This window comes from Sarcophilus harrisii, chromosome 2 (assembly GCF_902635505.1).
Source record: "Sarcophilus harrisii chromosome 2, mSarHar1.11, whole genome shotgun sequence".
NCBI lineage: Eukaryota > Metazoa > Chordata > Mammalia > Dasyuromorphia > Dasyuridae > Sarcophilus > Sarcophilus harrisii.
In genome coordinates, this window is record NC_045427.1 from 170,037,301 (window position 1) to 170,053,908 (window position 16,608).

Genomic DNA, 16,608 nt, shown 5'->3' on the forward strand with positions numbered 1-16,608 from the left:
TCAGGGAGATACTTATTGGAGTTGTTTTCTTTGTTCAGATTGCTAGAGACAACTGAATTTTAAGACCAGGCCACTTTCCACAGGTGATGTCCCAATAACCCCATCACTAGGAAGTCATGAGGAATAGCTGAAAATATTTAGCCTACCTCCCTTATTAAATGTTTATCACTCAGAGTTACCTTTCATTTGTTAGGGGAAGTACACCTGGATTTAAGGGGTCCTCAACTGAGCTCTTTGGTCAATGAGAGAGACCACTGATATCAATTTATTGGTGATTTGCTAGCCTTACTAATAAAATGATTTATCATGCCCGGAAAGCTGTCTCTTAGAATTTCATGTATGATAGTCTGACAAAAGAGTGACAAATAAAAGTGATAAACTGGTAGCAGAATAATGAAGTGCCATTTAATCAACAAGCATTTATTAAATGCTTACAACAACATCCAAAGCACTTTTCTAAGTACTAGAAAAACAAAGAAAAAACAAAATTAGTCCTTGCCCTCAAGGATCTTAAATTCTAATTGTTTTTCTCTGTTCTTAGTCCAATTCCACTTAAGATTTTTTGTCAATGACTTTTTTGAAGGTATGTTTATCAAATTCTTAGATTGCTTAAAGCTAAAGATATAGTAGCCTTGGAATCATAAAATCAAAAACCCTAAGTCAGCTGAAATGACTAATCAAAACAGTATCCAAAAAAAAAATATATCACATGAACTAAAATAGGATTTGGAAAACATGGGGAAACAACATTTTCCCTCAAAAAAAATCTGGAGATTTTAGGACACTACAGCCAAATAAGCTAATGTACTATTTTGTGATGGTAAAAAAAAAAAAAAAAAAAAAAAAAAATACTATTTCCAAGACAATAGTGATGATAATCCTGTTATTCTGGCATGGACAGCATACATCTGAAAAATTGTGTTCAGCTCTTCATTGAAGGTGGGAATGGAGATGCTGAGGTGGAGGAGACAAAGGAGAGAAGAATGTTATAGGAAGTACATTGGTAACTTGAAATTCATCCAGAATAGGTCTACCATTTAATATAATATTCTACAATAAAAGGGAAATCTTCCTGACCACATGGACAAAGTGAAATACCATTTTTAGATCATGGGTTTCCCATCATGCTGAAGTGTTCATACTGAAAACTGCATAACCACTTGTTGGGGATATTATAAAAGGGATTCATTTAAGAACGATTGGACTAGATATCTCTTAAGATCTCTTTTAATTCTGATATTCTACATCACCATGATTTATCTCATGGGTTATTTTCCAAATGGAAAATCATAACAAATATTATTTCACTTAGCTGATAGTCAGAAAAAAATAATGTTCATGACATCACAGGAATTACAGATGGAAAATACCTTCTAGGTCAATCTATTTAATCCCTGACAGGACAGGACTTTTCCCTAATGACTTCACTGACTAGAGCAGTAGGGCTTCCTTCTATCTAGTCTCTGGAGATATTAGGTACAATGTACTTTCACAGCTGGACATTTCCTTCCTCTCATTTACTACATCACAGCGAAGTGGTATCAATTTAAAAAGTGGATTTTTATCTATTTTTTTTAAGAGTAACTACTTAACAGAGTGGGGAAAGCACTGCATTTAGAATCAAGAGAATCAAATCCTAAATTTTGGCTATGTACAGTACTAATTACATGACCATAGGCAAGTCATTTAAGGTCTGGGAGGTTCTGTTTCCACATCTATGAGACAGACAATAATACCTCTAGTATCTATATCATAGCATTACTGTGACGATAGGAAATTTCATAGTCAAATAAGTATACATCTTCTCTCTTTTGACTCCCTAACCTTATTTTTAAAGTTTAATTTAATTTTAATATTTCCTTCAGTTTATCAACATTTATCCTCTCCCTTTTGCCTTCCTGATCCAGTCCCTTATTGAAAAAGAAAAAACCATTGTTACAAATATGTATAGGCAAGCAAAACAAATTTCCACATTGGTCAAAGGTATAAGACAACAAATATTAGATTCTTATTTTGCATTAGGGATATATTAAGTACTAAGGATGAAATAAGAAAAAGACAATCCCTGCCTTCAAGAAGCTTAATATAATGGGAGAAGGCAAAAGGTGAAAGGAAGGAGGAGTGACAATAGAGGGTATCCCACAGTGTGATGATATTGGAATCAAAATTAAGTAGGGAAGCTAGCACAAATTAAGAAATGGGTAGGATTTTGAGTCTTCTATAAAGGAAGGTCACAGGAGGAGTTTTTTGCTATTTCTTCTCGTACTCCAATCAAAGAGAGGGACTAGAAGGATAGAGAGTACTAATAAGGTGTGAGTACCAAAGCTGAAGCAATCTGTATTAGGACGTTTCCTGATGAGGAGCTGACCTAAGGGGAAAGGGAGGAAGCGGTGTAATGATGACGAGGAATCAAAATCAAGCAGAGCACCTGGACATAGGACAGTGTTTTTTTTAAACCTTAAAGTATCATATAAATGGGAGCCACTTATTTAAGATGGCAGGTTCTATACTTGGTTTCCTTTGATTTCCAAGTAGTTATTATTTGAGTTTCAAAATGGCTTGGGTGAGTCTGGCAATGAAGTCAACTTTGGCCAGATCTTTTTTGGTATGAATTATGTTCAGTAGGCAAAGGAATTAAGTAAATTTCTTTTTCAACAAAATCTCATAAAGTCTCTTTTAGAAGATTCTGGGATGTGATCCTTTGCTTTAAGTGTCAGTCTTTCTCTATCCTTTCTCTGGAACCAAAGAGGGATGATTAAAAGAGGAACTGACACTTCAAATTTCCTACACATCGTGTCCAGGGCCTTCTGAAAGTCCCCTTTTCCTATTAGGACACAAAAGCATATTTTTGTGTTGTTATCCCCCTTCTCTGAGGCATGCGGAAACAGACCTTATTTTCTATTTGTTTTGGGTCAGACAGTGAATTTCTATCCTTTAGCCTCCTGAAAGGAAAACAGACATAGCTACCTTCATACTTTGTCCAGAGTGGAAACATCCTTTTTGTTATTAGTCAACTTCTGCAGAGAGAATTTTTATCATAAGTATTTAGGGATGTGGAAGCAACTAGGCATCCAAGAAAGTGTTGCATTTTTTAATTAATTTTTTTAAGTCAACAAAAATCCATCTGTCCAAACCCTAACCTGTTGCTAAAGAAAAATAAAAACCCTGTTACACACATGTATAATAAAGCAAAACAAATTCCTATTTTGGCCATGTGAAAAAAAAAAAAAAGCTCTATCTGCACTTTGAGTCCATCACCTATCAGAAAGCGGTTAGGCTGTTTTATCATGAGCCTTCTGGACTCATTTTTGATAATTGTGTTGATCATAAGTCATTCAAAATTGTGTATTACAATATTTTTATTACATAAATTATCCTAGTTCTACACACTTTATTTTATATCATACATAAGTCTTCCCAGATTTCTCTGAAATTGTTCTCTTTATCATTGCCTACAAAATAGTGGTATTCCATCACACTTATATACTAATGCTTGTTTAGCCATTTCCAATTTTTTTTATCACTAAAAAGAGCTGCTATTATTTTTATACATATAGATCCTTTCCTTTTTATGACTGCCATAACTAGGTAAAAGGATATACATTGTTTATAGCTTTGGGGGCATAGTTCCAAATTGCTTCTCAGAACGACTAGACTACTTCACTACTCAATCAATAGTGTATTAATGTATATATTTTTCCACAACATCTATAGCATATCCCTTTTCTTTTTCATCAACATTGCCAATCTGATAGATGTGAAGTAGAACATGATTTATTTTTATTTTCATTTTTCTAATTAATAGTGATTTAAGACATTTTGGGGTTAATGCTTATTGATCACTTAGATTTCTTTCTCTAAGAACTGCATATTCACAGTTTACAGTGATCATTTGTCAAGCAAACAGGGAGGGATGGGGAATGGTAGAGTTACATCTTCATTGGAAAGTATTAACCAGAAATTTTTAGCCATTAGCCCTGTGTTATTTGTTTATGGTTCTCTAGCTATGAGATCTTCAGCCATCCCTCTAGAATTCCAAGGAGTGATATGGCTCAATCCTGACCAAAATAGAAAAGTTGTCAAAACTTGCCTTCAATGGATCCAGTCTTCCCACATTCAATGTTATTCTTAATCCATTGATATTCTCCCCCCCCCCCCCACCTCATTCTTGTGTCTTCTTCCCAATTCACTTCATTGACTTAGTACCCTTCATTTGCTCTCTCCCTCCATTCTTCTTAGAGGACATAATCACTGGAATTATAGCAATTCTTTATCTTCAGTCAAAGGATTTGAATTTTACTGCCTTCAAAGCTTTAAGCTTAAAAAAAAAAAGTAACTGGAATAGTGGTGTTTTAACCACAGAAAGATTTTCCCTCAAATGATACCTTGAATATGATTGTTGTTGACTCTATGCACAAGGCTATCCCTCAAGCATAATAAGAAACCATGTCTAGCATAGTACTCTAAAGATAACTGACAAATAGCATACTTGTTCATTCATTCAGAATTCAACAAACACATATTGAGTCCCTGAGGTGGAGACTGAAGAAATTACAAGATTTAGTTAAGACTTTTTCCTTGCCCTCATGAATTAAATTTTGTGGAACAGCACAAATTAATCCCCAAAACAAACCAAATGGTACTCTCCTCCTTCCTTCTTTCCTTTGTAAAAACTAGCACTCTGAAGACCCTCAGTATACATCTTTTATAGTCAAGGTGAATCTTTTAACCCTCATGTATGGTCATGTTGATCAGTTAACACCAGGTTGAACTAAATTGATGCCAAATAAAAATATTTGAATTCTGGTCTTTTATTTAAATTAATTTTTGATTGGTTTGTATTCACTACAGCATTTTCTCTATCATATGGAATTAGTATAGAATGGTCAGAGAGATTTCATTGAGTCTATTATTTCTACTTTCCCCTCACTGGTTCTAAACTGCTGAACCAAGAACTCAAAGGAAAGTCCATTTAGATAATGAAAAATTAGGTCCCAAGTTTGACTTAATTAGAGACATTTAGTGCTAAAGTAAAAGAATCTCAAATCCAAAAGGGGTCTCAAAACTGAGGACAAGGATGGGAGTGAGAACAGGGAAATACCATAGAATACCACATTCATTGTGAGAAAATCTGATATATAACTACAGAGTCTAAACAGCTGCATATGCTGTCTGAATTCTCCTGCAGAGAAGATTAATAAGTCAACAAGTCAGCAAGCATTTATTAAGGACCTACTAAGTTCCAGACTACTATATTAAATACTAGGTATATAAGAAATGGGAAAAAACAAACTGTCCCTTTCCTCAAGGAGCTCATGTATAAGAGGAAAATAGCATATACAAACAAGCCATATACAAAATGAATTGGAGAAACCAGAAAAGGTTGCAGATCATCCAAGGAATGATATGGATCATTTTGGAATGATATGGATCATTTTTGTAGATCATCAAATTTTAGCTAAGACATAAAGTTAGGAAGTAAAGAAGAGGAAGAATGTTCTGTGTATGGGAGTTCCATTCAGTGAAAATGCAGGCAGGAGTTGAAGTGTCTTGTGCAAAGTGTAGCAAGCATTGGATTATAAGAATATAGGGCAAATCAGGTGTAAAGAGATTGGAAAGATAGGGATAATTGTAAGTGATGTTTGGGTAACTTTTTAAGGTTAGTGAAAGACTTTGTATATATGTCATCTTTTGTTTTTATAACAACCCTATGAAGTATATATGACAGTTCTAAAACTAAGACTCTGACAATTAACTTGTCCAAAATCATATAGTCATTGGAGGGACTTGAACTCAAAGTCTCTCAACTCTAAATCAGTAGTGTCCAGCACTTGCCCCAATATTGACTTATCTTTTGTGATAAGCCTCATACTACTTGGGTGGCTAATAATGCCCAGCCCCCAAGCCTGTCTACCATTCCCAACATCATCTCATCTATACAGACATTTCCCAAAGAAGGAGTCCCTTGCAATAAAACCAGAAGTAGTGTATTTGTGCACGCATTTTATTACGCGCGTGCGTGCGTGTGTGTGTGTGTGTGTGTGTGTGTGTGTGTGTGTGCATGCTATTAACAGGACTTTCAAACAGCCTCTTTCCAGGCAGGAAACGCACTGCTGTTTATTGATGCTTTGATAACATAGACACGAGGCTCTTCCCAACCAGAGATGCTACTAGTGAGCTTTCAACAGGGGCTTGCTGGCAGTGGACCTCTAAGCTGGAACATCTGGGCTTCTGGATCACCATGTTTACAAGGCAAGGCATAAATTTTTTGTACCCACAGGCCAATTTAGTAGGTAAAACAGTCGTCAACACATATGTCTAGTGGAAACTCTGCTTGCACTAACTATGACTTTTGATTAGGGACATGCCATGTGATTACAAAGCTCTGACCCAAAGCAAACTTGTGACTTGTAACATCCTCTACCGTCACTGTCAGGCAAATACCAGATCATCCCATGACAAACAGGAAAGGATGGCAGGCTCAGTGGACAACAACATTCCTAGCTTTGCTGCAGTTTATTCTTATTATACTTGTGAAAAAAAAGTTTTTTGTAGATAATCGAGGGGAAGTTTCCTTCCCCTCCCTGAAGTGGGCAGGAAGAGATTCAAATTGGAAAGAACTTGAAATATCAGCTAGACCCTATTCCCATGTTAAAGCCAAGGAAATAAAACTTAGTGTGACCATTCCAATGCATACAAATAAAAAGTAGAAGACCCAGGATTCAAATCCTCAATTTTTTACTCATCTTCTATATCATAATCTACCCTAACCTACATACCCATTCTCCTTTTGTCCTCGTTTTTCCATTTAGTTTACAAGATAAACTAAAATAATAATGCCTTGTGTTTTTAATAGCATCATTTTCTAAGATACTTATTAAGTTCAGCAGACACATTCTCATGCAGCCTTAATAAAAGATAAAAACCTTTTTCTTACATGCTCTCAGAAGCAGAAACTGGGTATTACTGGCTTGATCTGTGTCAGCGATGCTTTTAAACATCTCCAGCAATTCCGACGCATTTCTGGCCTCATAACAAATTTGCCACAGTAGACCATTTATGTGTCAACCATAACAGCTAAGTAAAGGGAGGGACAATTGATTTAGAGCTAGATAGGACCTTAGCAATTATCTAATTCAATCTTCTCATTTTATGGGGCAAAAAATAACTGAGATCCAGAATAAGGAAGTGATTTGTTCAAAATAATTTAAGTACCAAGTAGCATAGCTAAGATTTGAAGTCAGATCCTATTATTTTAATATGGAATATGGTTTTCAGTTCGATCATGTCCAACTCTCTATAACCCTATCTGGGATTTTTTTTGGCTTGAAACAGAAGGAATAGGGCAACAAAAACATTTCCACAATCACCCCACATCACACACTCTGTGTAATTAACAAATTATCCTTTCCTAAAGAAGAAGACAGGACCTAAAATTTGAATCAGAGATTATCATATTTGAAAGGAACTTCAAAGGTCCAGACTAAATATCCAAAGTTCCTTAAACTAGTCCTCATATAGCATGAACTTGGAGACCTTTACTATTATGATTGCCTTTTTCCAAATGTTCTCTAGGAAAATCAATGTAACTGCTAATATATGATATCTGGAACTGGGTATATTACTCTAGACGTGACTGACCAGAACGGAATTCAATGGGACTATAACTTCTCACATATTAAAAATTATACTTTTCAAAAGAGCACATATTTGTAAAATACTTAACACAGTTCTTAGCACATAGTAGGCACTTAATAAATGCATATTCCCTACCATTCTCTCATATATCGCCTAAGATCAAATTAGTTTTCTAGGCTTCCAAACATACTTTACACGTTGCAGTTCACTTTTAAAAAAATCATTTTTAAATGTACTATATCTATTCATAGTTCCTCTAAATAATATTTATGAAATTGATTTTTGAACCCAAATGTAAGATTTTTCATTTATTTCAATATATATGTATGTGTGTCTGTATGTGTGTATAATTTTTTGCTGAGGCAATTGGGGTTAAGTGACTTGCCCAGGGTCATACAACCAGGACATGTTAAGTGTCTGAGGCCATATTTGAACTCAAGTCCTCCAGACTTCAGGGCTGGTGTTTTATTTATTATACCAATTAGCTGCCCCTTCATTTATTTCTTTTAAATGTTGTCTTGATTTGTCTCATTGGTCTAGACTTTCAAGGCTTTTCTGAACTTTGTCTCAGTCATATGGTATATTACCTAGCCCATCTAATTCTGTGGCATCTAAAAATTTGATAGATACGTCATTGTTACATTTATCCAAACTACTGAAAATAATGTTAAATACATCAAGGCCAAGGTGAGATCCTTGGGGTGTTCCATTGGATAATTCTAAGTTGAAAGTGAACCACTGAATTCAGCCCTTCAACCAATTCCAGATACAACTAATCATACTCTCTTTTAGCTCATATTCCTCCACCAAATTAACATAATTTTGTAAAATGTTTTGATAAAACAATAATAAACTGTCACTTTTTTAAAGCACTAACTTAGTAAAAAAAAAAAGGGGGGGGGTAGGGAATAATGAAAATACTAGCAAGAAGATTACATCAATGTATCAAGAATTTTACACTACGAGCAAGTGGGAATTATAGCAGAAATTCAGGGTTGGTTTAAAATTAGGTAAACTATCATTAACTGACCCTATCAATAACAAACAAATCATATGAATATCTCTATAGATGCAGAAAAATCTTTCAATAAAATGCAACATTCATTTCCATTAGAAATACAAGAGGATCATAGGAATAAGTAGAGCTTTCTTTAAAATACAACTAATATGGGGGCAGCTAAGTGGTGCAGTGGATAGAGTATCAGTCCTGAAGTCAGGAGGACCCGAGTTCAAATCTGATTTCAGACACTTAACTCTACCTAGCTATGTGACCCTGGGCAAGTCACTTAACCCCATTTGCCTCAACAACAAAAATAAAATAACTAACATCTATCTAAAACCAGTATTATCTGTAATGAAGATAAACTGGAAGCATGCCCAATAAATTTAGGGTTAAAGCAAAGATGCCCCATTATTACCACTATTATTCAACATTGTACTAAAAATGTTCCCTACCACAATAAGACCAAAAAAAAAGAAAAAAAATTGTAATAGACAGGAAAACAAAATCATTCTTTGCAGCCAATATGATAGTATTCTTGGAAGATACTAGAGAATCGACTTAAAAACTAGCTGAAATAACATCAATAAAGATGCAGGATTTAAAATAAATCCACATAAAATAGCAACAAAGATGGAAAGAGAAATTCCATTTAAAATAATGAGGGACATATGAGATAACTGGGAGTCTACTTGCCAATACAAACTCAGTAGCTACATGAATACAATAACAACAAAACTCTTTTCACACTTTTTGCATTCAGGAAGCCTTCTTTTCTCTTATCCTTCCCCTTCTTCCCTGCATAAGGAGATCAAATAACTATCATTTCCTCTTCCAGAGAAGGCTTTCCCACATCCTTTTACAGCCATGTCTCTTTTAGTCCCCAAGGAGTTCCAGAAATCTTGAAAGTGCTTAACACCAAAACTGATGGATGGCAATAAATAACTTTTGCCATTGTAGCATTCAAAAGTATGGGGCAAAGATATGTTCATGTAGTACTGAGGAAAGTAGAAATTGACCTCATTCAAGAGGGCTGTTGAGTGCACTGAAGATGAGGTGGAGCATGTGATCACAATCATACAGAATCTTCAGCAATATAAGATCCCGGATTGATTCCTTAAAAGGCAGAAAGATGTAAAAGATGGAAAAATTTAGGTTTTGGCTAATAGCCTGGATATTAAGTTGCATGAGGATCTGGAACAACTGAAGAAGATTCTGGCACATCATGATCTTCAGAACTTCTGGGGTCTCTGACCTGAGGCCAGCACACCAAGACTACAAGCCTCAAGGGTCATAATGTGGGTGTGTACAAAAGGAAGTAAACCTCTTCATTGCCCTTGTCTATTAATTTAAAGTTTATATTTTAAAAAAGAATGCTTTTCACAGAAAATCAGAAGCAAACAATTACAAAAATATTAAATGCTTATAGTTAGGCTGAACTAATATTAGTAATAAAAATTATAATTACATCTAAATTAATTTACTTATTCAATACCATACCAATTGAATTATCAAAAGATTATTTTATACTTATATTTATTTATTAATAAATATTAACACAATTCATCTAGAAAAAGAAAATGTCAAAAATATCAAGATCATTAATTTTAAAAATGTGAAGAAAGGTGGCCTATCAGTATCTTATCTCAAACTCTATTTCAAAGTAGTAATCCATCAAAGCAATCTAGTTCTGGTTAATAAATACAATGGTGGATCAATGGAATGGATTTAGTACACAATACACAGTAGTAAGTGACCATAAAAATCTAGTCTTTGATAAAGCCAACGATTAAAGCTTTTGGGACAAGAATTCACTATTTGACAAAAACTGGAAAAACTGGAAAATAGTTTGGCAGAAACAAAGATCAACATCTCACACCAAATATACTAAGTTGAATCAAAATGGATACATAATTTAAACAAAGGATGATACCATGGGCAAATTAAGGGAACAAGAAATAGTTTGCTTGTCAGGTTTATGGGTAAGAAAAGAATTTCTGACCAAACAAGAGAGAACATTATGAGAAGTAAAATGGATAATTTTGATTTTATTAAATTTAAAAGGTTTTGCCCAAATAAAACCAATGTTGCAAAGATTAGAAGGAAAGCATAAATCTGGGGAAATTTATTACAGCAAGTATGTCTTATAAAAATATAATTTCTCCAGCCCTGAAGACAGGAGGACCTGAGTTCAAATGTGGTCTCAGACACTTCACACTTCCTAGCTGTGTGACTCTAGGCAAGTAACTTAACCCCAATTGCCTCAGCAAATATATACATTTACATATACATATATATATATATATATATATATTTCTCAAATATTTAGAGAAACTGAGTCAAATTTATAAGAATACAAGTAATTTCCCAATTGATAAGTACTCAAAAGTTATCAACAGACAGTTTTCAGACAAAGAAATTAAAGCTACCTAGAGTCATATAAAAATAATATAAAACATTATTGATTAAAGAAATGTAAATTAAAATTATTCTGAGGTACCACCTTACACCTATCAGATTGACTAATGTGACAGAAAAGGATAATGATAACCACCTTACACCTATCAGATTGACTAATGTGACAGAAAAGGATAATGATAACCACCTTACATCTATCAGATTGACTAATGTAACAGAAAAAGGATAATGATAAATGTTGGAGGGAATGGAATATTGGGATATTAATGCACTGTTGGTGAAGTTCTGAACTGATCCAACTATTCAGCAAAACAATTTGGAATTATACCCAAAGGGCTATAAAACTATGAAAATTTGTTCTATAACACAAAGAGATTTTTTTTAAGAGGGTAAGAAGAGAGTAGACCAATCTGTACAAAATATAGTAGCTCTTTTTCTGGTGGCAAAGAATTGGAAAATGAGGGAATATTTACCAATCATGGAATGGCCATATATTATATATAATTGTAATGAAATACTATTACACTATAAGAAATGTTGAATGGGATGTTTTTATAGAAACCTGAAAAAGCTTACAAGAACTGATAGAAAGTGAAGTAAACAGAATCGGAATAATGTACACAATAGTAGCAATATTGTATGATGATCAACCATGAATGAATTAGATATTCTCAGCAATGTAATGATCCAAGAGAATTCCAAAGGACTCGTGATAAAAAATTTTATCATCTCCAAAGAAAGAATTAATTGTGCGTGAATGCAGATCAAAGTATCCCATTTTTTACTTTAATTTTGTAGCATTTTTTTTGTGTTTTCTTTCACATGACTAATATGGAAATGTTTGCATGACTGCACATGCATACCCCTTATCAATATGCTTACCTTCTCAGGAAGGGAGGGAAGACAATATGGAACTCAAAAGTCTTAAAAATGAATGTTAAATGTATTAAACTACCTGCCATCTAGGGGAGAGGGTGGGGGGAAAGAGGGGAAAATTTGTGTAACAGAAGGTTTTGCAAGGATCAATGTTGAAAAATTACCCATGCATATATTTTGTAAATAAAAAGCTATAATAAAAAATGAATGTTTTTACATATGGTTAGGAAAAATATTATTTGTTTTGAAACAAATTTCAAAAAATTAAAGGACATGAGGCTATCTTGGCATAATATATTTTTACTGAAATTATGCTGCTTCTTCACAATCACTTCATTTTCTAGGTGTTTATTAACTTTCCCTTTATGTTCTAGAATCTTGCTAGGAATTAAAAAACAGTTAACAATGCTTTTTTTTTTTGCAATCTCAATTTCTTTTCTAACTTCCTAATTACTATTGAAGGAACTACTATCTTCTCAGTCACCTATAATGTTATCCTGGTTTGAAGGAAGGAAAATGAAAAATTCACCCAAACTAAAAAGAACTACAAACCTCCTTAGTGTTTCTGACTGGTTCTTCTTTTCTTGAGTATAAAACTGATTCCTTTTCCTCAGGCAATTGTCATTTGACCCAGAATGACATCTTCATCACGCTGCAATCTAAACCAGAGATCACAAAGGACATTGACAAAAGTCATTGGAACATATTTTCTAATCAAGCCTCATCTTCATTTGCCTTCATATTAAATAGAAATCTTTTTCAAATACCAAATTTCAAAATTTCATAAGTATGTCTTCCAAGGGAAATATTAGCTATAGAAGAACATTAGAGACATCTAGAAATTCATTGAAGACAAAAAAGAACCACCAACAATAATATCCATGGTCTCTGATGTCAACACACATGTTGTACCCATCCTCCCATCTTAAGTTTGGGTCCTTAGAAAACTATCCTAGATTCGAGGTACTTTGTGGATGAAAATATTCTCTAGTCCACAGTTAACAGGCTTCAGCTGATGTGTTCTCTTTTGCTAGTCATCCAGAGGACAAAGTTTTAAAAAAGCATTTAATTAAATGCATCATAGTTTATTACAAAATGCCATACCCACTATAAACCAGCTATAACTATAAACTTATTCTCTCACAAGGCAATATCCTTAGTGTAGAAAAAAACTTGAAGATCACAAGTAGGGTATAAAGCAAAAGAAACCCATGTGAACACTGTACCTACATAGAATGGTGGGCACATATTGGGGCAATTTATACATTTAATATTATAGAGTTGCTTTCCTCACCACTATCACCACACATTCTTGCTTCCTGCTCTATAATTGCTTCCTTCAATTATCCAGCTATTATAAGTGCATCTAATATCCTGCTCAGCAATGGAAGGTTTTAGCTGTGAGTCATTTCTGCTTTAGCAGAAAGTAGCAAATGTAAAGGCTAAGATCATATTTGTCCTTTAAGTTTCTAGTTGTTTTTTTTTTTTTTAATTCTTTGGCAGAAGCAATTTTCAGGGTTCTACTTTTTCAACTATAAAATTGAAATTGATCAAGAAACAGCTTTAAGTTCAACATAAACTGAGGCTAGTTAATAAAACTAAAGGTATGCTAAGGATTTTGTTTGTTTTTAAGATGTATTAGGGGAAAAGAATATTAAAGAAAGAATAGAATTGTTATTGGGAGCAAATAGCATGCTCATAGCAGATAGTAGAGGGGAAAGTTGCTTACTTCTGATTTTCATAAGATGCTTCTGCCAAGGAAAATAGTTAATTTGGACTGAAAGAGACAGGACAAAAAGGATTATTAGGAAGAGAGGGAGAAAACACCTACCTGTCTTTGTTGAATTCTATCAGGCCAGATGAATTATATTATTGTTCAGTCATTTTTGTAACTACACCTGACTATTCATGACCTCATTTGTAGTTTTCTTAGCAAAGATACTGGGAGTGACTTGTCATTTCCTTCTCCAGCTCCTTTTACAGATGAATAAACTGAGGCAACATCATTAACTGATTTGCCCAGGACCACACAATTAGTATCAGAGACAAGATTTGGACCAAGAAAGAGGAGTCTTCCTGACTCCAGAACTGGCACTAGATCTACTGTACCTCCTGTATTATCTATATACCAGGAAACTAAAAGAATTGGGAGACAACATCTTTCAAAGATTTGAAGATAGCTGGTATATTCCAGACACTGTGAAAAGCACCAAAGACACAAAAGACAATAAACAGTCCTTGAACATAAGGACATCACAGTGTAACAAGGAAAATGACACATAAACAACTATATACAAACAGAGGTATATACAAGATCAAAGAGAAAATACTAGCTTTCAGATATTAGGAAAGGTTTCTTGCAGAATGTGAGATGTTAGCTGAGACCTGAAGCAAGCTAGAAGGGAAAAGTATTCAAGGAACATTGGACAGCAAATAAAAATACCCAGAATTGGGAGATGGAGTATATACTATGTAAAAAATAGCAAGGCAGCCAATGTTAACAGATCAAAGAGTATGCAAAAGGGAGTAATATATGAGAAGACTGGACACATAGAAAAGAGTCAATATATAAAGAGCTTTAAAAGCCAAACAGAGAATTTTATATTGGTTCTGGAAGAAAGATGGAGCCAGTGAGTTTATTTAGCAAAGAGGAGATATGGCGAGACCTGCACTTAGGAAGATCACTTTGATAACTGAGGAGAGACTTGAGACTTAGCGATCAACTTATTGCAATTTATTGCAATTGTTCAGGAGTGAGGACCTGTACCAAGGTCATAACAGTGTCAAGAGAGAGAAGAAAGCATTTAAGAGATATGTACCTATTTCTGTCCTGACAGAAATGAAAATCTCAGCTTGGAGAAGAGGGAAAAAAGGTAGAGATTTCCATTCTTTCTCCTTTCAAGATATACAAGAATAGCCCTAACCACATATGATGTCCCTTTTTTCTCTACATATGTGGAGTACACTATCTCTGCTGCTACAAAGATAATTCTATAAAAAGGGGATAATAGGGAAATATGCTGGAGAAAACAGAATGGAACAGGATAAAAGATACGTCATAAATAAAAGGGCCATTCTTTCATGTGAAACAGGTCAAGGAGAGTGGAATGGAAGATATTTGAATGCTGTGAGAAGAGGAGAGGAAAAGAGGGAACTCAGTGAACGATCTTAATTTTTTTCAATCAATTTAAATCAAAATTCTAAGGTGATGAAGGGAAAGGGAGTTGGAGGATTTGAGAGTAGATGAAAGGGTTGAAAAGCTACCCTGGTGAGTGTGAGAATGAATAAATTAGGGAGATATAAAAGGTTTGCAAGTCAGTTAACATTTATTAGTGCTTTCTATAATGCCTGTTTTTATTCCCAGGGTTTAGCATAGTGCCAGATTCAAAAACATAATTCCTCCCCTCAAAGAACTTATATATTCTAATGAGAAAGAAATAAGATGTATGCAGAGTAAAAGGAAAGTATTCTATAAGAGGAGAGCATTAGCAACAGATGGGGCAGGTGGGAAACCAGGAAAGGACTTTTGCAGAAGACAGGATTTGATCTGTCTTGAAAGAAGTCTGGGAAACTCACATGAAGATGAAGAGATGGTGCCTTCTAAGCATGAAAAATAGCTGGTGAAAAAAAAAAAATCCAGGAGGTTAAGAAATATAGTATCATATCTGAGGAAATTCAAGTAACCCAGTACTTCAAGAACATAAATTTTGAGGAAGAATAAGGTACTAAGAAAACTGACATGATCTAGGATATATTGTGCCATATTTAACATGTATAGGACTGCTTGCCATCTGGGGGAGGGTGTGAAGGGAGGGAGGGGAAAAATCAGAACAGAAGTGAGTGCAAGGGATAATGTTGTAAAAAATTATCCAGGCATGGGTTATAATTATGGAAAAAAAAGAAGACTGACATGGTCAGATTAGGAAAATCACTTTGGCAGCTGAGGAGAGGATGGAATTGAAAGTCTTGCAAGAGGGAAAGAACCATAAGATTTTCAATAGTCCAATTATAAAGTGGTGAGGGGCTGAACCTGATGAGGGCAATCTCAGAGACAAAGAAATATATGAGACTTGTAACAAAGATGAAAACTACAGAATTTGGAAAGTGATTCCATATATTGATGAAAGAGGAGAAAAAGTCAGGAACTGAGTTAGAGACAAAAGTTGGAAGCCTGGGTGGCCAGGAAGATTACTTTTCCTAGTAATAGGAAAGAAAGAAGACAGATGACTTTTGGAGAAAGATAATGAGTTCAGAAAGGAACATGTATACACACATATAACTTGAACTGCAATTTAGAACTATGTCCAAAGGACTATAAAATTATCCATGCCCTTTGACCCAGTAGTGCCATTCAATATCCCAAGGAAATCTTAAAGGAGGGGAAAAAAGACTTGCATGTACAAAAATGTTTGCAGCAACTCTTTTTGTAGTAGCAAAGAATTGGAAAAGGAGTGGATGCTCATTAATTGGGGAGTGGCTGAACAAGTTGTGGTATATGAAGATAATGGAATATTATTATTCTATAAAAAATGATGAACAAGCTGATTTTAGAATGGCCTGGAAAGATTTACATGAACTGATGCTGAACGAAACAAGCTGAATCAGGAATACACTGTACAGAATAACAGAAAGAATGTGCCATGATTAACTATGAAAGACTTAGTACTTCTCAGAGG

At 34.4% G+C, this 16,608-nt stretch overlaps 1 protein-coding gene and 1 pseudogene across 2 annotated transcripts in view; one reads left to right on the top strand and one right to left on the bottom strand.

Moving 5' to 3' along the window:
• Positions 1-847: 847 nt before the first annotated feature.
• AGPAT5 (1-acylglycerol-3-phosphate O-acyltransferase 5) overlaps positions 848-16,608 on the bottom strand; it is a 99,590-nt gene continuing 83,829 nt past the window's right edge. Inside the window, exons 8-9 of one of the 2 annotated variants that reach the window (XR_004231847.1) lie at positions 12,485-12,591; positions 848-954 (exon numbers count right to left, since the gene is read on the bottom strand). Coding sequence is in view for 1 of the 2 variants with exons in the window: in XM_031951140.1 (XP_031807000.1) it covers positions 12,580-12,591 (12 nt within the window). In the remaining variant the exon portion in view is untranslated. Of the gene's footprint in view, positions 955-12,484; positions 12,592-16,608 lie in introns of those variants that run through there. The other variant, XM_031951140.1, reaches the window with a different exon arrangement.
• LOC111718914 lies at positions 9,506-10,005 on the top strand (annotated as a pseudogene).